Source organism: Oryctolagus cuniculus, chromosome 2, assembly GCF_051225735.1.
Source record: "Oryctolagus cuniculus isolate XC-2025 breed Fujian yellow rabbit chromosome 2, ASM5122573v1, whole genome shotgun sequence".
Classification (NCBI taxonomy): Eukaryota; Metazoa; Chordata; class Mammalia; order Lagomorpha; family Leporidae; genus Oryctolagus; species Oryctolagus cuniculus.
Genome location: NC_142868.1, coordinates 67,020,813 through 67,041,558, shown reverse-complemented (window position 1 = coordinate 67,041,558; position 20,746 = coordinate 67,020,813). Strand labels below are relative to the sequence as shown.

Genomic DNA, 20,746 nt, shown 5'->3' with positions numbered 1-20,746 from the left:
TGGTAAAGGAAGACCTTTCTCTCTGTCTCTCTCTCATTGTCCATTCTGCCTGTCAAAAAATAAAAATAAATAAATAAAAAAAGGTGTACCCTCTATTTTACATAGGACAAAACTGCTCATGCCCTCCTTAATGAAAAAAAAAAACAGTTCTTGGTTGAGGTAAGTTGAATTAGCCTAACTGGGTCCCCAAAAAAGACATTTTTTTCTTCTTGCTACAAGTTACCAAAATAATACATGCAGATTTTTTGATACTCCCTGTCACTGATTCCATGGCAAAGCTATATAAGCTCATTAAAGCTCTAAGTGATGGCTGTAAATTTCCCTAGAGAAAGGGAGAGGAAGTCATAATGATGATACACAGAACTGCATGAAATAAGGCAACAAGCAGCAAGATGAATATTTTCCAGTTAGTATAACACCTTCCGGGTTGATTGTCTTTAATTAGCAAGCACTGCAACATTATATTTACTAGAGAAAAATACACTGACTGATAGCTCTTTTTATGTTTGTCTTTGATAGAATACCATTAACTAACATCGTCATTCCATTACTCTGGATGCCAAGAACACCACCACATCAACATAAAGCTAAGATGCAGGTACTGTTTTGTGAAACTTCCATATTAAGCGATGCTTTTTAAAAACTTTCTCTTTTTTCTCCCAGTATCACATTAAGTTGGGACTTCCTATGGTTTTGGTGTAGCTGTCACCTAGGATTCTACTGCAATTGGAGGTTTGATCCCTAGGATGGTGGTGTTGGAAGCTGAGGAAAGCTATGAGAGGTGAGGTCTAGTGGGAGGTCCTTAGGTCACTGAGGATGTGAGGCAATTTTTTGGTGGCCCCTTGGTAAAACCCTTCAGTTCTAATTGAGAAGGTTGTTAAAATTTAAGATAGAAAGGACCAAGATGACCCTCCCCTCTCTAAATTTCTGGTTCCCCCATGCAAGTTTCCATCACGGTCATGTACCACCAGAAGTAATATACACCAGAATTACACCAAAAGAGGCACCAAACAATGCCCTTGAACCTTCAAAACTGGGAGCTAAGTTCTTCTTTTTCTTTGCAAGTAGCTTATTTGACATTTCATTAATTTTCATTATGATAAAAAAGCTGATTTTCTAGTCATTGAAATGGGATAGAGATGGACATCTCCATTTTCATTCATAAATTTGAAGGCAATGCCTCATTGTCTTTTCTCTTCAAATGTGACTTTCAAAAGTCCAAAATGTATTTAACTATATCATCTCTAAGAGTTATAAACAAAGTTCAACTCAAACCATTAGATTTGGTGATCATAAAAATTTGTAAAATTATGATGTAAATAAAGAAAACAAAGGATTACAATAAATATATAGTATTGCTGTTAGAAAGGTGATAGAGTTATCTGTGGAGATGCATTATGTGCTTAGGGAATGAAGAATGAATATGATGTCACATGGGTAACTGAAGTCATTGTTGAAGACACTGCCATTTTAAAAATTTCAAACACATTTCTTCTTGGATTAGAAATAGGTGTGCCAGGGGCCAGCGCTGTGGCATAGCAGGTAAAGCTGCCACCTGCAGTGCCAGCATCCTATATGGGCACTGGTTCAAGGAGACCCAGAAGAAGCTCTGGTTCCTGGCTTCGGGTCGGCCCAGCTCTGGCTGTTGCATCCATTTGAGGGGTGAAGCAGTGGATGGAAGACCTCCCTCTCTCGCTGCCTCTGTCTCTGTAACTGCCTTTCAAATAAATAAATAAATAAATAAAAAATAGGTGTGCTCTTATCAAAATAATCTCTGGCGTATCCAATCCCATATTCTCTCAATTTTTTCTTTCACATTCTACGCATTGAATTGTATATACACATTATATATATTATAAATGAGAAATGTGACAAAAATAATCAACTTTTCTTAAATCACAATGTATACTTTTAGCCAAATATCATCACAGTGAATGAAATTCAACTCTGGAAAATGGTATGGAAGAGGGAGTGGCATTGTGGCATCCCATGTAGGTGCCAGTTTGAGTCCTGACTGCTCCACTTCACATCCAACTCCCTGCTAATGTGCCTGAGAAAGCAGAAAAAGATAGCCCAAATCCTTGGGCCCCTGCACTCACATGGGAGACCTAGAAGAAGCTTCTGCCTACTGGCTTTGGTCTGGTCCAGCCCTGGCCATTATGGCCATTTGGGGAGGGAACCAGTGGATGGAAGATCTCTCTTTGTCTCTCCCCTCTCTGTACCTCTGCCTTTCAAGTAAATAAAATAAATCTTAACAAAAAAGGGTATAGAAGAAATAATCGGTTCATGATTACAAAATATAATACGGTTAGGGAATAAATGTATGCTAAATTATCTATTGGCTTAACTTAATCCAAGTCAAATGGCAACAAGTTTTCAAGAAAGAGTGTGAGAAAACAATTCTAAAATGTTAAGGAAATACAAGCAGTTGAGAATAGCCTTTGTATTCATAATAAATAATAATATTAGAGGAACAGAGACCCCAAAAGAGATACATTATGTGATGGCAGTGGTGCCAACTGAAACAAGTCACTATATTCATCATCATGCATCCTCAGTAGAAAGAAGAGCTAAATGTCTAGTATATCTTAAAACCATCCTTGAGGAAACAGTAAAAATGCTTAATTTTCAGGGGCTAGAGCAGTAGGTTAATCCTCTGCCTGCAGCACCGGCATCCCATATGGCCACAGATTCTAGTCCTGGATGTTCCTCTTCTGATCCTGCTCTCTGCTATCGTCTGGGAAGCAGTGGAAGATGGTCCAAGTGCTTAGGCTCCTGCATGCACATGGGAGACTTAGAGGAAGCTCCTGATTCCTGGCTTTGAATCAGCCCAGCTCTAGACGTTGCAGCAATCATTTGAGAAGAGAACCAGTTAGTGGAAGACCTTTCTCTCTGTCTCTCCCTCTCACTGTCTATAACTCAAATAAATAAAAATCTTAAAAGAAAAAGCAGATGATTTATTTAAAAACTGCTTAATTTCCTAAACCTTCACCTTGAATATACATCTTCTTAACAATCTATAAAGAAATAGGAAGTATGCTCGAAGTACTCCTGTTGCATTCCAAACTACTGTTACCTGAAAAAAAAAAAAGTACTTTGTGGGGGTTGGCCTTATGGCATAGTGGGTTAAGTCATCAGCTGTGACACAAGCATCTAATATGATTGCTGGGGCACCTGGCAGTGAGTGAATGGAATATTTCTCTCTGTTTCTTCCTCTCTGTAACTCTGCCTTTCAAATAAACCTTTTTTTTTTTATAAAAGCCATGAAACTCTGAAGCTTGAAGGAAGACAGAGAAAATGAAGACAGAGAAAAGCCTTAAGGATTGTACCATGGGTACTCCAATATCTAGAAAGAGGTGAGGAGGAAGAAAAACAAAGCTGTGGGGAGCAATCCGGACTGGACTAAGTTACTGGAATTAGGACTTATTCTATGCATCTGCTCTCCCACAATATGGCGCTGGGAGAGAAGAAAACAGCTTCTGCACAGCTGCCTCCAGTTCAGCCAATAAACTGTAGGACTTGCTCCTGATTGGAGGAGAGCAGCGTACTCGGCATGTGGGCAGCCGAGTTAGGATTGGCGGAGGAGGACTATAAAGGGGGAGGGAGACGGCATGCACCGGGAACATCTAAGGGGAACATCTAAGGGGAACGCCTGTGCAGCCCCCGAGAGAGCCGGCCGGCGGTGTGCTGCTCCCCTGCGGAAGTGGGGAATGTGGCCAGGGGGAACCGCCCTTCCACGGAGGTGGAAGGGACAGTAGCCAACCCGGGAAGAACCAGCAGCAAACCCGGGGAGGGCCGAGCAGACGAAAGAACAGCGCAGGATCCTGTGTCGTTCCTCCACGAAGACGGGGAGCGACATAATGGTGCCGTGACTCGGATAGGAAACCTAGGATGGATAGGAAACTTAGGAGGGAAGAAACGGGAAGAACTGGGAAAATACCGGAGAGAGAGACTAGCAAACAGCCTAGGGAAAAGCCGGACGAAAAAGGTGCCGGAAGAAGCTATTGAAAGCCTAGGCATAGACTCAGATACGGACTACAGGGGGAAGCTGGGAGAAATCTCTAAGGTTGAAAGCGAAAGTGAAAGCTAGAACAAACAGACTCGGATGCGGACTGTGGGGAGAGGCCAGGAGAAATGAGGGAGGAATATTGTTGGAAGAAAGCTTGGGGAAACATACCGGGTAGAGAAAAATGTTAGGGAAATTGAAGCCGCGGGGGGCAGGCCGAGGCGGAGACGAAAGCCACTTTGGGATTCTCAAGTTAGCCCGGGAATAGGGGGCGAAAAGTTGAAACCAGAAGCAGAAACGTAAGCCAGATTGGGATCTGTCTGATTAGCCCGGGGAGCAAAGGACGGGAAGCCAAATCGTGGGGCGGAGACGTGAGCTGGGTTGAATTCGCCAGGCTAGCCCGGGGAACTTGGATTGAATACTAGTGGCGGAGACGCAAGCTACGCTGTGTGACTCGCGGAGGCTGCCGCGCGCAGACAGAGCGTGCGGGGCTCAAGTAGATAGGGAACGCGGGGCTAGTGAGACACCGCAGAGTGTGCGCGCGAAGCTGAGCCGCGCAGAGCCGCGGGCTGAAGCGGCTCAGAGCCGGAAAGCCGCGGAGAAGCAGCCTCGGGGCGGGCACCGGAAAGCCGCAGGGATAAGAGAAACAGAAGTTTAGAAGTAAAATGAGAGAAATAGGAATGCTGGAAGATAGAAGTAAAATGGGAGAAATAGGAATGCCCGGAGATAGAGAAATAGAGAAATAGAAAGGCCTCCCCTCAACATGGCAATGAGAAAGCTTGGATTCGGTCTGCCTGATTAGGGAGGCGGTGAGCACCTGCGGGCGGCTAGCAGCTTATGCGCCGCAGGTCACCGAAGTCAGGCACGAATTAACATCAGTAAGGCCTCCCCACAATACCGCAATTAGAAGGCTTGGATTCGGTCTGCCCGATTAGTGAGGCGATGAGCACCTGCGGGCGGCTAGCAGCTTATGCGCCGCAGGTCACCGAAGACCGGCACGAATTAACATCAATAAGGCCTCCCCACAACACAGCAATGAGAGAGCTTGGATTCGGTCTGCCTGATTAAGTGAGGCGATGAGCACCTGCGGGCGGCTAGCAGCTTATGCGCCGCAGGTCACCGAAGACAGGCACGAATTAACATCAGTAAGGCCTCCCCACAATACAGCAATTAGGAGGCTTGGATTCGGTCTGCCTGATTAAGGCGGTAAGCACCAGCAGGCGGCTCGACCAGAGTGTGAGCCGCAGGTCACCGAACACAGGCACGCATCAGCGCCTAAAAACCTCCTCACAACATGGCGAAGAGAGGACCCGGATTCAGTTTGCCTGATTGATAGGACTTGTAAGAACCTGTGGCAACTCTAGCAAGTAGAGCAGAGTGTGTGCCGCGGGACACCGAAGACAGGCGCGTATCAACGCCAAAAATAAAAAGAAAGGGGGATCTGTGGGGAGCAATCCGGACGGGACTAAGTTACTGGAATTAGGACTTATTCTATGCATCTGCTCTCCCACAATATGGCGCTGGGAGAGAAGAAAACAGCTTCTGCACAGCTGCCTCCAGTTCAGCCAATAAACTGTAGGACTTGCTCCTGATTGGAGGAGAGCAGCGTACTCGGCATGTGGGCAGCCGAGTTAGGATTGGCGGAGGAGGACTATAAAGGGGGAGGGAGACGGCATGCACCGGGAACATCTAAGGGGAACATCTAAGGGGAACGCCTGTGTAGCCCCCGAGAGAGCCGGCCGGCGGTGTGCTGCTCCCCTGCGGAAGTGGGGAATGTGGCCAGGGGGAACCGCCCTTCCACGGAGGTGGAAGGGACAGTAGCCAACCCGGGAAGAACCAGCAGCAAACCCGGGGAGGGCCGAGCAGACGAAAGAACAGCGCAGGATCCTGTGTCGTTCCTCCACGAAGACGGGGAGCGACACAAAGCCAAGGAAGGAAGGAAGGGAAGGAAAGAAAAAGTGCTTTGTGTTGTAAAGTGAAATATCAGAGTTCATGTCACACAATTTTAACTCAAAGTATGAATAAACAAATTCAAAATTTATAAAAAGAGAAAAAGAAAATATGACCAGTAGACATATTTTATTATGCAATCTTCATTATTTGGGAGCTATTTTCTCAAAAATTAACAGCATGATTCTTCATAGAAAATAGCAAAGAGTGTTTATTGTCAGTGATAAAATTTGAATTTTAAATGAAAGCTCTAAATTTAAAAAACTTTATCTGTCACCATGAAATTTTCCCAAGACTTTCCAGATGACAGCAATGATGTCATGTGGCTTTTTGATATTTTATAATGAAATATGTCAACATTTGGCAGATCTATTTAACTTAGTGAACTAACATTTTCTAAGTAATTAGCATATGATGTTACAAAATCATACACTGGTGAAAAATGTCCTTAAAGTAAGAGACCAGTGGATTTTAATGTAGCAGAAAATGAAAAGTTTATTTAGATGGCTTCAAATTTCTCATTACATCTGTCTTTTAAGAACCTATTATTAGTTTGAGTTTTGGTGCAATTGTATCAAAGAAGAATATCTGTAATTATTTGAAAGCTTTTAAAATTATTCTTCCTTTTTCAATTATATATCTGTAAGTAGGCAATTTTCTTTAACTAGTTGGACCAAAACAACATATCACAACAGACAATATAAAGGAAGATATGAGAATCTACCCTTCCATTAGGCCAGGGATTATAGATTTTCAAAGAAGTGAACAATGTCAATATTATATTTGTTTCATTTTTGAGAATATAACTGTTATCTTAGAAATTATTTATGCTAACATGGAATTATTACTTTTAATAAATTTTAAATGTGCCTATTTTAATTTTCAATAAAAATAAATAAAAGCTTTTGAACTTCTTTGAGACCACAAAGTTCAAAAGTGCTGTCTTAGTGAAAACTCAACAGAAATAATGTGTATCAGAACACTATAGAAAAGCATAAAAATATTCATAATAGCATTGTTAGGAATATTTGTAATACCAAAATTCTCTCAAAAATGCAGCAGTAGAAGAATGGATAAATACATTGTGGTGTAATCATGTCACATGTTTCACGAAAAGACTGAATAAGTAATAATTATATGAAAAAACAAGGTTAAATCTCCAAGGAATACAATATTAAAATTAACTGTCCAAAACCAAAGTAAATTACAGCTAATTATTTACGGGTAGATGTTGTTAGGAGACAATTCTTGGGTTTCTCACAGTTGTGCACATCCTTGTACTGGAATATCTAGACTATAATTTTCAAGGATTTTGGAGAGTGCGCAGCCTTTGAAGACAGAGAAGGTAGACTGTTCTTGAGCAAAGGGCTCATGTGCTTACAGTCTAGAAACACGGGGGTAGTAGCTCCCTCTAAAGCAAATTACTGACCAAATTCACTAAAAGCTCAGAGTTTCTCTCTTTGTTGCAAGCTGTTGCCTGTGCAGGCATTACATTACTCATTGAATATTTTTTTTAAATTTTTATAGACTTTTTTTTTTTTGATAGGCAGAGTGGACAATGAGAGAGAGAGAGAGAGAGACAGAGAGAAAGGTCTTCCTTTTTGCTGTTGGTTCACCCTCCAATGGCCACTGGCTGGCGCACCTCGCTGATCTGAAGTCAGGAGCCAGGTGCTCCTCCTGGTCTCCCATGGGGTGCAGGGCCCAAGCACTTAGGCCATCCTCCACTGCACTCCCGGGCCACAGCAGAGAGCTGGCCTAGAAGAGAGGCAACTGGGACAGAATCCACCCCGACTGGGACTAGAACCTGGTGTGCCGGCGCCGCAGGCAGAGGATTAGCCTATTGAGCCGCGGCGCCAGCCACTCATTGAATATTGATCATCTATAGCCACATAGGTACAAGAATGCTGCTAATCTGGCTACAGTTAATGCTGTAGTAAACTGTGCTTTGTTTCTTATGCAGGTTTCTCATGTCTCTACCAGTACCGATGAGTAACTTTGTTAACTTTCAAGTACAGTAAATTTTCAGACCTTTCACAGGTCGGACATTCAGTCATCAATAAAACAATATATTTGATGGTGATGATAACGACTTACATTTGTTGATTCTTTAATATCAAGAAATTGACAAATCTATATAGGAGACACCCCAAAAATTATGATGTTATAAAGAGACAAACTGTTCAGAAAGCTTCAAGGTGCAAGTGATGGGAGCCGGCGTTTTAGGATAATGGGTAAAGCCACCACCTAAAGTGCAGGCATCCCATATGGGCACTGGTTCAAATCCTGGATGCTCCACTTCTGATCCAGCTCCCTGCTAATGTGCCTGGGAAAGCAGAGGAAGATGGCCCAAGTGCTTGGGCCCCTGTTCCTATGTGGGAGACCTGGAGGAAGCTCCTGGAGGCTTCAGCCTGACCCACCCCTGGCCATTGCAGCCATTTGGGGAGTGAATCTGCAGATGGAAAATCTGTCTCTCCCTCTCTACCTCTGCCTCTCCTTCTCTGTAACTCTGACGTTCAAATAAATAAATCTTTTTTTAAAAAAAAGTTCAAGAGATGAAGAAAGAGAAAGACAAAAAAAAAGGAATGTGTTTACGGATGAGAATCTCTCTGAAAAAGAATTTTTTTAAGATTTATTTATTTATATGAAAGTCAGAGTTACACAGAGAGAGAACAGAGGCAGAGAGAGAGAGAGAGACAGAGAGAGAAAGAGAGAGAGGTCTTCCATCCACTGCTTCATTCCCCAATTGGCAGCAATGGCCTCAACTGCGCCAATCCGAAACCAGGAGCCTGGAGCTTCTTCTGGGTCTCCCACATGGGTGCAAGGGCCCTTGGGCCATCCTCTACTGCTTTCCCAGGCCATAACAGAGAGCTGGATCAGAAGCAGAGCAGACGGGACTCAAACCTGCACCCACATGGGATGCCAGTACTGCAGACAGTGGTTTTTCCTGCTACGCCACAGTGCCAGCCCCAAGAAGAAAATTTACACTAAGACCTAAATGTTGAAAGAAGCAAATCATGTGAATACAAATAAAGGCTCAAATCACAACAATTTGAGATGTTCAAAGAAATGAAGATAATCTGGGGGTAGTGAGAAGATGCCAGAGAAGTTGTGAGTAGATACTTTGTAGACAGCCTTGAGTGCCTTGTAAATGAGTCTAAATTTTTTGCTGAGTGAAATAACAAACCGAAAAACAGGTTTTCAACTCTATTACATTTACCCTTCACCAAAAGTATTAGCTGCTGAATAGTGAATGGGTTAAGAGGAAATAAGAATGGAGGAAGAAGACAAACTAGGAAACTACTGAAGTGAACTACAAGAGAGATGACAGTGAACTAGACAGGAGCTGAGGCAGTGCAGTGACGGATACATACAAGCACTGAGAATATTTGGATAAAAGTTTCCAACAAATTCTCATCAAATTTCAGATGTAGAAGCTGAGGAACAAAAAAGACTGAATACTCACAGGCTTGATTCACTTAAGAAGATGGCATTTGATAAAATGGTGAGGGTCCTTAATGGTGGGTGATTAAGACAGCAGAGGCTTCCAGCTGCCCACAAATATCCTATCTCCTGTATTAACAAGACCCTTATAATACATGGTTCAGGATTATGCCCAAACAAAACAAAATGAAACATTCCCTAGCTTACTGTGGCCAAGAATATGAGGACAATTCAAAGCTTGATTATCATATAAATGGTATAATGTCCATCTCACAAAGGTTTGCATGAGTATCAAATAAGATAACGCGTTCCTTTGAGGCTGGTGCTATGGAATCTCATATGAGCGCCGGTTTGAGTCCCAGCCGCTCCACTTCTGATCCAGCTCCCTACTAATGCACCTGGGAGGGCAGCAGAGGATGGCCCAAGTCCTTTGGCTCCTGTACCTACATCGGAAACCAGGAAGAAGCTCCTGGCTCCTCTCTTCAGCTAGGTCCAGGCCAGCTCTGGCTGTTGCAGCCATTTGGGGAGTGAAACAGTGATGCATGATGGATCTGTCTGTCTCTCTCTCTAACTATGCCTTTCAAACAAACAAAAAATAAAAAAGCATAAGACATCACATATAGCTTTCATGAAAGCATTTTCTCCATTAATACTTCCTGGATGTGCCACTCAAAACTCCACAGTGTCCTGGTTCTCTCTCATTGGATTGATGAATGAAAAGGAAACCAATTTAACACACTCTTATAAAGAACAGTAAAAGAATAGTATTCTAAAGAATGAATGCTTTGTCACTAAAGGTGTTAACACTTGAGCATTAACTTATGGATCTTTTATTGTTTTGAGGACAAAAAAGATCACTCTTATGTGGAAGAACAATACACTAAACAAAATAGAGTTCAAGCACACAACCATCAAACAACTACTACTAGGTCAATAGAGTGTTTTACAATTTTATTTTTGCAAAGAGAAAGAAGAAAAAATGCAAGCATTGACTCTAACTTTGCTCCACTTAACATAAAACTAAGTGAAAAAATATTTTCAAATTGCTATCAGAATCTGATGCAATGTGATTACTTAAAAATGTGGAGGGGCCAGCACTATGGCTCACTTGGTTAATCCTCTGCCTGTGGTGCTGGCATCCCATATGAGCACTGGGTTCTAGTCCCAGCTGCTCCTCTTCCAGTCCAGCTCTCTGCTGTGGTCCGGGAGGGCAGTGTAGGATGGCCCAAGTGCTTGGGCTCCTGCACCCACATGGGAGACCAGGAAGAAGCACCTGGCTCCTGGCTTCGGACTGGCGCAGCACTGGCCGTAGCAGCCATTGGGGAGTGAACCAATGGAAGGAAGGCCTTTCTCTCTGTTTCTCTCTCTCACTGTCTATAACTCTACCTGTCAAATAAATAAATAAATAAAAGAATGTGGAAAGCAGACAACATATATCCTTCCAATTATTTTCATCACTGTTTCTCCTCTTACACTTTAACTTTACTGAATCCTTTCCCTACCACGAACAAGTGCTTTCTTCCCATACTAACCCTTGCTTATTTTTTATATATCAGTTTAGATATCCTCCTTTCAGACCTTGCCTGAAACCTCATCCTTCTGGTTTACCCTGGTACCAGCTCCCAAACCACTTTGACTATAGCCCTCTCTGGGCACCTGGCCCAGTTACACCTCTGTCTACCACAAACCTGGAGAGCCACCAATAGCAAACTTTGTAAATTGTATCCTTTTCTGAAAAGCAGAAAGATTCAGGAGAACAGATTTATTTCCTTACACACTACGCTCACTCTCACACATGCATATGGTTCATTAGCTCACTCTTACAGACACAGCCACACACGTAAGCAATTGGTGTCACATTCCATAGACTGAGGTACACTTTCACACTCATTCAGAGTATAAAAATGCAATAATTGTATATAATTACCAAACCTCTGTCAAAACCTCTGAAGAGGCAGGATTTGAAGCCAACAACTCTAAATCAACGTCTTATGATTCCTCCAGCTTCCTTTAACATGAATGGAAATAACTACATTCTGCCTGTAAGCTGGAAACCAGAGATATGAAGGGTTTCATACCAATCCACTGTGAGAATCATCAAATATTTGCTAAAACAAAAGCCAACCGAACAACTCAGAGAGCACATTACTAAGAATACACACTCAAGCAAACCCAGAACCCAAAAATAGCCCTTGTATTTACCAGATGGTCTTCTCAGCTTACAACTTCTACCAGCAGCATAAAATTAAATTTAAGTACAGTCACATGACATATATTGATATTTCAGTCGATGAGAGACCACATATATAATTGTGGTCCCCTAAGATCATAATGTAGTCTAGGTGTGTAGAAGGCTATACCACTTGTTTTTTTAAGGACACTCTTATGTTAGCACGACAAAAACACCTAGCAATGTGTTTCTCAGGTCTCTGTCATTACATGGCCTGTGATTTTATATGAAAATAAAGATCCACATTTCTAAAAAGCAGGTGATTTTTCGTCAAACACAGTGCTTAATGTAATTGTTAAGATGTAGGCAACTTAAACATTCAATATTTAAACTGCCTTTTCCAAAGCTAAACTCCTAGACTTTCTTTTCCAATGGTGACTGTATCATAAATCAGCTAAAGAATGAATATTTCAAATATGAATTTCCTTAAATGTTAACCAGTCAATAGTTCAATTTCAGCAAAACTATTTTACTAGTAATGTTTGTTTTTGTAGCCTTTTAAGTGTTCTATTACATTTAACCCTTAAAATTTCAATTTTAAAATTAGTAGAGAATAATAAACAATTGTCTCTCTCACTGTCCACTCTGCCTGTCAAAAAAAAAAAAGAAAGAAAATAAACAATTGAGGTCATGTATTGCTTATGTGTTCCATTGTGAAGAAAACAGACTTAAAAACAATGTAATAAAACCTAGAAACCGTTCATTAATTTGTCTACAAGTTAAGATATCTATGAAAAGAAATCTTATTACAAGTGAATCAACTGTTTAACTCTGTCATTTAATCTTCAAATGTGACTTTGGTAACACAAGAGGGTACTCCAAAGTTCATGAAAGCATGAATTAAAATATGTTTATTTTGGTGCAGAAAAACACTTGAAATCCATGCAGAGAACATTATTTAGTATACATCTTCATTTCTACTCTTCCTTCAATGAAAAATATGTATCTCTATCTTTCATAGTTTTACCTCAGAAGTGATTATAAGGAATTACTGAGTGCTTTAAATATACAAATTTAGATTTTCAGGTTATTGAAATTACAAAAAAAAAGTCATCAGGAAAAGAAGAAGAGGGAGGAGGAGGAGGAGGGGAAGGAGGAGGGGGAGGAGGAGGGGGAGGAGGAGGAGAAGGAGAAGGAGGAGGAGCACTCCAATTTGAGATGCCAACATTGCAGGTGGCAGCTTAGCTGCTATGCCACAATGCTGTCCCCTGATTGTCTAATTTATAAATTAATCTGTAGCATGGGTATGAATGTATAGGAAAAAACATAGTGTATATGAGGTTCGGTATTATCCGTGGCTTCAGGAATCCACTAGACAGCTTGGAATGCATATCTGGTGAATACAAAGGCATTAATGCACATTTACTACATCATTCAGCAGGCATTAGTCAAAGTTATTTCCTTCTCTCTTCAAATTTTTTTTTTATTTCAAAAGGGGGAATGTGCATAGAGTCATGCCATGAAGAACAAGGGAAGAAAACCCACAGAAAAGGTGAAAATATCTGCAAACTATATGTCTATAGTGGATCAGAATATGGAACAGAGAGAGTTATTATAAATCAATTGTAGAAAAATTAAAACAGAGCACTTGAATAGACATTTCTCCAAAGTGGATAAATAAACACCCAATAATACACGAAAATATTTGACATATTAGTCACCAAGGAAATGCAAACCAAAGTCACTTAGAGACACGCTTTCACAACTACTAGGATGGCTATACTAAAAAAAAAAGGCAGACAAAACAACTGTTAGTGAGGATGTAGAGAGATGGGAACTCTTTTCCATTATTGGTGGAAATGTAAATACCGACACTTGGAAAGTAGGTTGGCACTTTCACAAAATGTGCAATACAGGGCTACCACACAATCTACCAATTTCGTTCTTAAGTATAACCTAAGAAAAATGAAAACATATGTTGATGGGGATGGCGCTGTGGTGCAGCAGATAAAGCCACAGCCTGCAGTGCCAGCATCCCATATGGGCACTGGTTCTAGGACCTGCCTGCTCCATTTCTGATCCAGCTCTCTGTGTTGGCCTGGGAAAGCAGATGGTCCAAGTCCTTGGGCCCCTGCACCCACGTGGGAGACCTGGAGGAAACTCCTGGCTCCTGACTTTGGATCAGTGCAGCTCTGGACATTGAGGTCAACTAACCAGCAGATGGAAGGCCTCCCTCTCTCTGCCTCTCTGTCTCTCTCTATGTATGTAACTCTGACTTTCAAATAAATAAATCGATCTTAAAAAAGAAAACATATGTTGACACAAGAATTTGATATGAATGTTCACAGCAGCATTACTCATAGTTATCTAAAATGTGGAAATAACCTAAATGTCCAGCAACTGATGAATGGATAAGCTGTGGTATATCTCTACAGTGGGAAAGTTACTTGGCAATTGAAAGACACTATTACAAACTCCAATGAATGAACTTCAAAAATCTACAGGCTAAGAGAAAAAAGCAGTTACTACAAACCACATGTTGCATGATTCAATTTACTTGAAGTGTCTAGAATAGGCAAATCTACAGAAACAGTAATAGATTAGGGAGTGCCTGGAGCTAAGGGTGGGAAGGATGGGGAGTGGCTGCCTTAAGAGTCTTCTATTTGGGGTGACAAAATTTTCTAAAATTACTTTATGGTGATGGTTGCAAAACTGCAAATATACTGAAACAGGAAGCTACAATTTAAATGTGGATTTTATGATGTGAAGATTTTGTCTCAGTGAAGCTGCTTAAAAAGAGGAAAAGTATGCAATAACACAACTATTTCTTGGTGCCACTGAAGACTGAATAGTAAGAGCATGCTCAGACTGTTTATCCCTTTAACAAATCGTTTCTGGACTTCAAACTAAAACTAAAGACATGAAAACAGTCATTGAAACAACTGAGTTCCAACAGAAGGCCACTGAAAAATGTGCATTTTTAGGAAAATGTGTCTACGAAACGAGATACCACAGAACACAGATCTGAGCAAAGTCTTCAGCAAGCAACAGACAAATGTCTTTCAACGCCACTACAGGTCCAGTTAAAGCTGACCTGTAAAAGCAGCACCGTTTCCAAGTGCATGAGCATCTTAAACTGATAGATCTTAAAGTCAGCCCTCGCATGATTAACAAGCATCTGAAAGCACTATCAGTAATCCGCAGAGAGGCTAAAGGAGTGAGGGCCAGTTCCGTGGCACGTGGGATCGCGGTCCTGATCTTTACCGCGCGGCTCCCTTTGGGAGACCCTTTCTGCTTTGGGGTGGTTCAGGGGCCGAGCACCACAGCACACGTGCCCAGCGCGCTAGCCTGGCCTCTCCTAAGTACTCAGCTGTCCTGCAGCACACAAGGGAGCAAGGAGGGTGTCCCCGACTCGAGGGAGTCACAGAACGCAGGTACTAGGCGCGTGGGAGCGGCAAAGCAAATCGTGGGAGCTAAACCCATCCCAGGCACATTCAAGTCAGAGGCGGTCTACGCTGCGGTTCCCCGTCTCGCGCGGGGACGCCACGCCGCGAACGTCCCCGGCGCTGGCCGCAGGTCCACCAACGTCCCCCGGGGCTCAGCGCTGGGGACGGCGGAGTCCACGCGCGCAGCCCCGCCCTCCCGCCGGCGGGCTCCTTACCTTCCTCCTGCACCATCCCCAGGAGGTTCGGGTCACCCATCTTCGCTAGCTCGTTCATGACGCTGAGGCCGGAGAGGCAGCTCCCAACCGGCCGCTGCGACAGGCGACGAGAAGGCGTGGCGCAGGTACTGAATCTGATTGCCGGCTGCCGGAACTGCGCGTCTGACACCCGGACCTTGAAGATGTCGGGACTCTCCCTGCAGGGCGAGGACTTGTCCTCCTCCACAGACTCCACGAATCCCGTGCTCTGCAGCCAGTTGGACTTCGTCTCCAGCTGGTACTTCCACTCGACCTTGCCCCCCTGCACCTGCCCCGCGCCCTTGGGCCTGCGCTTCGATTTCTTCTGCCGGTAGCGCTCCCTGCCCCTTTCCCAGTAGGCCTCCCAGTACCCGTCCCGGAGCTTGCCCTGCTTCTCCCCCTGGCTGCGCCGGCCCGGGCTCTTTCCACTACTGACCTCCCGTTGCGGGCCTTTCCCGAGCGCTCCTTCCCTCTCTCTCCGCCCCTCTGCCCGCCTCCAGTCCTCCTGGGCCGCCGGCGCCCCACCCTCGCGGACCGCCGTCTCCCCGCCCCTCGGCGACCCGGGCTCTACGCCCGCCGCCTCCTCTCCGCTGGGGCCGTCGGAGCTCGCCGACTCCGGTCCGCCGCCTCCGGAGCCACCCCGAGGCCCGCCTCCCGTCGCTCCTCCGGGGCGGCCCCCGCGGGACCCACCGCCTCCGGCTCCCCTGACCGGCCACCTCAGTTCTCAACAGGCTCCGCCACTCCCATTCCTCCAGGTCGACCCTGGGCCAGGACTCGGTGTTCACTGGGGCTTCCGCCCCCCTACCCTCTGAACCCTCCTCTTCCTCCTCCTCAGAAACCCGGCTGGCTGGGTCCTTTCCCATCGCTAGGCTCCAGCTCACCGCGAGTGCCCCTCGGAGAGAACCCCTCCCGCTTCGGGAGTTACTTTTTGTCGGGGGAGGAAAAAGTTCCCCGCCCTTAAAGCGCCCCCTCCCCCTTTGAGGCGGGCTCGTGGCCGCCGGGGTCTCCGAGGTTCCGACAACCCCTCCCCGCCCTCGGGCCCCTGGGCGCTACCGGCTTCCTTGACAAAGGACAAGCTCTCTTCTACAGGTGAGGAAAGGTCACACCTGTGCCCCGATTTCCAAGTCAGCCTCTGCCAGCTTTAAAGTTGGAGCGTGTTGGGCAAGTTCCCATCAGCTGCAGTTTCCAGGTCGTCCAGTGACAGCAGCACTCACCTCCTGGAGGATGGTGTGAGGAGCACGCTACAAAGGCTTGGCATATGGAGTGTTAATGCTTTCCTCCGCTCCTAAAGGAGCCCGTGCTGCTTTGGGTCTCCACAACTCCAACCTGGACAGGGTGCGCGGTCCGACTCCTGAAGTAGGTGAGGTAGCGGTCTGAGCCCACAGCCTTGAGAGTGCTGAGCAGGGAGTGGCTGAAGTGAGGTGCCCAGAGACCATCACCTTTCCTCATCGCCCTGCTCCTACTTGTTTCTTTTCTATTCTATTTACTTGGTATACTGAATCAGCTTTTATAGATGAGGAGACAGGTTTAGGGAGAAGTGTCTTCTGTATGGTCATGGTTAACTGAGGAACTGGAAATCACTTTTTTTGTTTCTATACCGTGATATCTCTAACTTAAATATCAGGAATATATCAATTCTGGCCAAGAGGTTGGAGACTATAAGCAGTTTCTTACTCGATGTAGTTTGGAATTGTTTTTTACAGGTGTAACTATATTTAAGTTAATGCACAATAGAGTCCATATAATTACTATAAGTGGATTCAAGGCTGGTTCCTCAATCCATCAAACAAAAATTATTTTTTTAAAAAAATTCTCATTTTTTTCAACCCTTCTTACACACAAAAGCAAATGTCTACCTAGCTACCTTAAAAGGAAGACATTACGTGTTGATTTTGTTCAAAATTCAATGGAATATTTTGACGCTGAGGGGCTTATATTTTATCTGCTTCTTCTACACTTTAACAAAGTGGAAAACCAGTTGTGTTCTTTGGATAGAAGTCTGTATCTTTTCCACCACTTTTTGCTTCTTGAGGAATATTTTCTGTGTTTGTATCATGAAGTAGTTCATGCTGCGTTCCGTTCATAATTTTAGGATCTGTCCATTTCCTTCATTGTTACTCCCTGCCTCTTTGCACAGAATCGTCAACCATACATATCCAGAATTGTGTTCTGAATAACGAAATCCTGTCGTTTCATTAAATTGAACAGAGTCAAATACTATTTTGGGGCCCCAAAGTCATTTTTTATTTTTAGCCTTCCAAACTATTTAGCCTTCATTTGAATTATTACAAGCACCTGATAGGACTTTCTTTTTTAAAGATTTGTTTTATTTATTTGAAAGACAGAGTTACAGAAAGAGGTAGAGACAGAGAGAGAGGTCTTCCATCTGCTGGTTCACGCCACAGATGGCTGCAATGGCCGGAACTGTGCCGATCCAGAGCCAGGAGCTTCTTCTGGGTCTCCCACGTGGGTGCAGGGGCCCTAGGACTTGGGCCGTCTTCTACTGCTTTCCCAGGCCACAACAGAGAGCTGGATCAGAAGTGGAGCAGCCAGGACTAGAACCGGTGCCCATGTGGGATGCCAGCACTTCAGGCCAGGATGTTAAGCCGCTGTGCCATGATGCAGGCCCCTGATAGCACTTTTTTGACTTACCTTTTGTCAAAGACAAAGACTTATCTTTGTGTCTTATACTAAGCATAGCATGCAAAAATACTTCAGTGATTACACACAGTCATAAAGATAAAAATGGCAATATTTTAGAAAATAAACTGTGGACTGCAGCTTCAAATACTTGCTTGCTGACTCTCTATGTAAAGATATGAATTTGTTATAGGAAAGACCATTTAGGGCTGTCACAATATAACATGTGGGGAAAAGTCTGAGCTGTATGGTAGTGAAATATATGCACTGAACAACATCTGCATGTGTTTTTTTTTTAATTATAGCAGCCTGATATAATCAGTATACTTAACTCACTGTGAAGAGCTTTAGTTTATGAGCTAAATTCTGGAAGCCAGAAAAGGCATCTTTCTAGTTAATACTTTCTCTCCTGGAATTTAAAAAATATGGCACCTCCTGTCTGTGGTCTGGATCAGTTTCCTTTCTCAGTTTCTCTACATATCATCAAAACTTTAACCACTAGGATAAGATTCTTTCTTTGTGACTACTTGTCATTTTCATTCATCTGTTTTACCTGTAAACTTGTCACTTATCCCAGATATTTTCAACATCACTGTAGCCCACGTTCTGAAACAGTATATGCTAATGTATGGGCTTTGTACTAGGAGTCAGAAAACCTGCATTCTATTCTTGTGTCTGTTGCCTAATAAGGTAGGCAGCACAATAACCATAGATAGGTAACTTGGCTTCTTTGACCCCAGATCCCTTCTCTGTGAATATTACATATCTGACTTGTTCCAGCCATCTCCTCAAGTTGTTGTAAAATTCAAATAAGCATGTGCATTGGGGACCAGCATCATGGCACAGTGAGTTAAGGCATCACCTGCAACCCTGGTATCCCATATGAACACTAATTCGAATTCTGGCTGCTCCACTTCCAATCTAACTCCCAGTTAATGTGCCTGAGAAAGCATCATAAGATGGTCTGAGAAATTGGGTCCCTGTCATCCATGTGGAAGACTCAGAGGGAGTTCCAGGCCCCAAGCTTCGGCCTGCCTTAGCCATGGCCATTGAAGCCATTTGTGGAAGGAATCAGCAGATGGAAGATCTCTCTCTGTCTGTCTGTCTCTCTCTGTAACTCTCAAATATATCTTTTAAATGCAATTTAAATTTATTTATTTGAAAGGCAGAGTTACAGAGAGGCAAAAGCAGAGGCAGAGAGAGAGAGAGGTCCTCCATCTGCTGCCAAGTGGCAGCAACAGCCAGAGCTGGGCCAATCCAAAGCCAGGAGCCAGGCACTTCTTCCGGGTCTCCTACTTGGGTGCAGGGGCCCAAACCTTTGGGCCATCCTCCCCTGCCCTCCCAAGCACATTTGCAGGGAGCTGGATCAGAAGTAGAGCAGCCCATATGAGATGCCAGCACTATAGACAGCAGCTTAACCCTCTGCAACACAGTTCTGACCCTGATAGACCATAGTTCATACCATAGCTCTCTCACATTTTAACTGTGTGATATTTTCTGAGTCTATGAACTTCTCTCAGTCTCGGTTTCCTTATATATATAATAGAGGATATAATTCCTACCTCGAGTTTTTGGTGGATTAAATGTAGTGACATGTTTTTATTTGTCCAAATATTAAACCACAGGATGCTGTTTTCATTGTATTTATTTTTTGTTGAAGCTTTCTATAGTTAAAGTGGTAGAGTTTTAGAGAAAATGGAGCTCTTTATTGTTAAGTGTATATTAATTCCTGTAATTTTTATGAAAGGATTTATTTTTATTAGGCTATAATACTTCTAGTAATTTATGGGGCAGACCCAAAGATTTCTGAACTTTAAAAGCAACTACCTGATGAATAAATATGTCTATACAGGGACTGGCATTGTGGCAGAGTGGGCTAAGCCAACTCCTGCAATTCTAGCATCCCATAAGAGCACCAGTTCAAGTCCTGACTGTTCCACTTCCCATCCAACTCCCTGCTAATGCACCTGGAAAATCAGTGGAAGATGGCCCAAATCCTTGGGGCCCTTCTACCAATGTGGGAAATCCAGATGAAGCTCCTGTCTCTTGGCTTTAGCCTGGTCCTGCCCTGGCCATTGCAGGCATTTGGGGAGTGAATCAGCAGATGCAAGATATCTCCCTCTCTCTCTCTGTCTCTCTCTCTGTCTCTCTCTCTAACCCTGTCTAGGTAGCATTGCCTTTCAAATAAATAAAGATTTTTTAAAAATCAACACAAATTTTGACTGAGCAATGGAAGTAGCTTTTAAGACCAAATGGACTCACACATTAGTTAACATTCTCCATGAAGCTATATTCAGGTGACTTTCAGTGCTGTAACAATGAAATAAAAGCTTCTAAGTAATGATAGGCTGCAATTGCAAGATAATTCAATGCTTGGGTTCAAATATGCAGTTGGACAATTCATATTTCCTTAAACCATAAAACTTTTCTAAAATTCCATGAAAGTCCTTGAAACTTGGGTTAAATAGAAAACCAACCTAATTGAAACAACATAGCTTTAAGTTAGTGCAAGTATAAAATGTAAGTCCACAAAAATTTGTCAGACCTTTTATAAAATATGTTTAAGAATATAGTCTATTTTCAAAGTGCCTAATTTCTATGTAATTTCAACCTGTAGTACAAAGAGTGAAATTATTGCCTCCATGGTTATATCTCTGGTTTAATCCTTCTAATTACATCTTCTTTTGGGAGTTCCACTCAGGGACTACATGGTTTTCACCAAAGATATAAAGCATCCAGACCACCTTTGACTCCCCTGTTTATAACTGAGCCAGATGTGGTTTGTAATCTGATATTTTAAGGAGGAGCTTGTTAATCACATCTTTTTTTAGTTCCCTTTCTCCCTTATGCTAGGTATTTG

At 43.3% G+C, this 20,746-nt stretch overlaps 2 protein-coding genes and 1 long non-coding RNA gene across 48 annotated transcripts in view; 2 read left to right on the top strand and 1 right to left on the bottom strand.

Moving 5' to 3' along the window:
• LOC127485527 (anoctamin-5) overlaps positions 1-16,109 on the bottom strand; it is an 85,647-nt gene extending 69,538 nt beyond the window's left edge. For 27 of the 34 annotated variants that reach the window (XR_016228956.1, XR_016228966.1, XR_016228958.1 and 24 more), the window contains exon 1: positions 15,683-16,109. Coding sequence is in view for 7 of the 34 variants with exons in the window: in XM_089325574.1 (XP_089181700.1) it covers positions 15,683-16,109 (427 nt within the window). In the remaining 27 variants the exon portion in view is untranslated. Of the gene's footprint in view, positions 1-11,324; positions 12,695-15,682 lie in introns of those variants that run through there. The other 7 variants (XM_089325582.1, XM_089325580.1, XM_089325584.1 and 4 more) reach the window with 4 other exon arrangements.
• LOC149127787 (centromere protein U-like) overlaps positions 1-20,746 on the top strand; it is a 133,193-nt gene that overhangs the window by 56,980 nt on the left and 55,467 nt on the right. The window contains exon 1 of one of the 13 annotated variants that reach the window (XM_089325573.1): positions 16,199-16,335. The exons of the other annotated variants lie outside the window; for them this stretch is intronic. The gene's annotated coding sequence lies outside the window, so the exon portion shown is untranslated. Of the gene's footprint in view, positions 1-16,198; positions 16,336-20,746 lie in introns of those variants that run through there. 13 annotated transcript variants of the gene reach the window in all.
• LOC149127788 (uncharacterized) lies at positions 12,698-15,353 on the top strand. The gene is made up of 2 exons (XR_016228972.1): positions 12,698-15,001; positions 15,251-15,353. It is a non-coding gene; the product is annotated as an uncharacterized LOC149127788 (long non-coding RNA).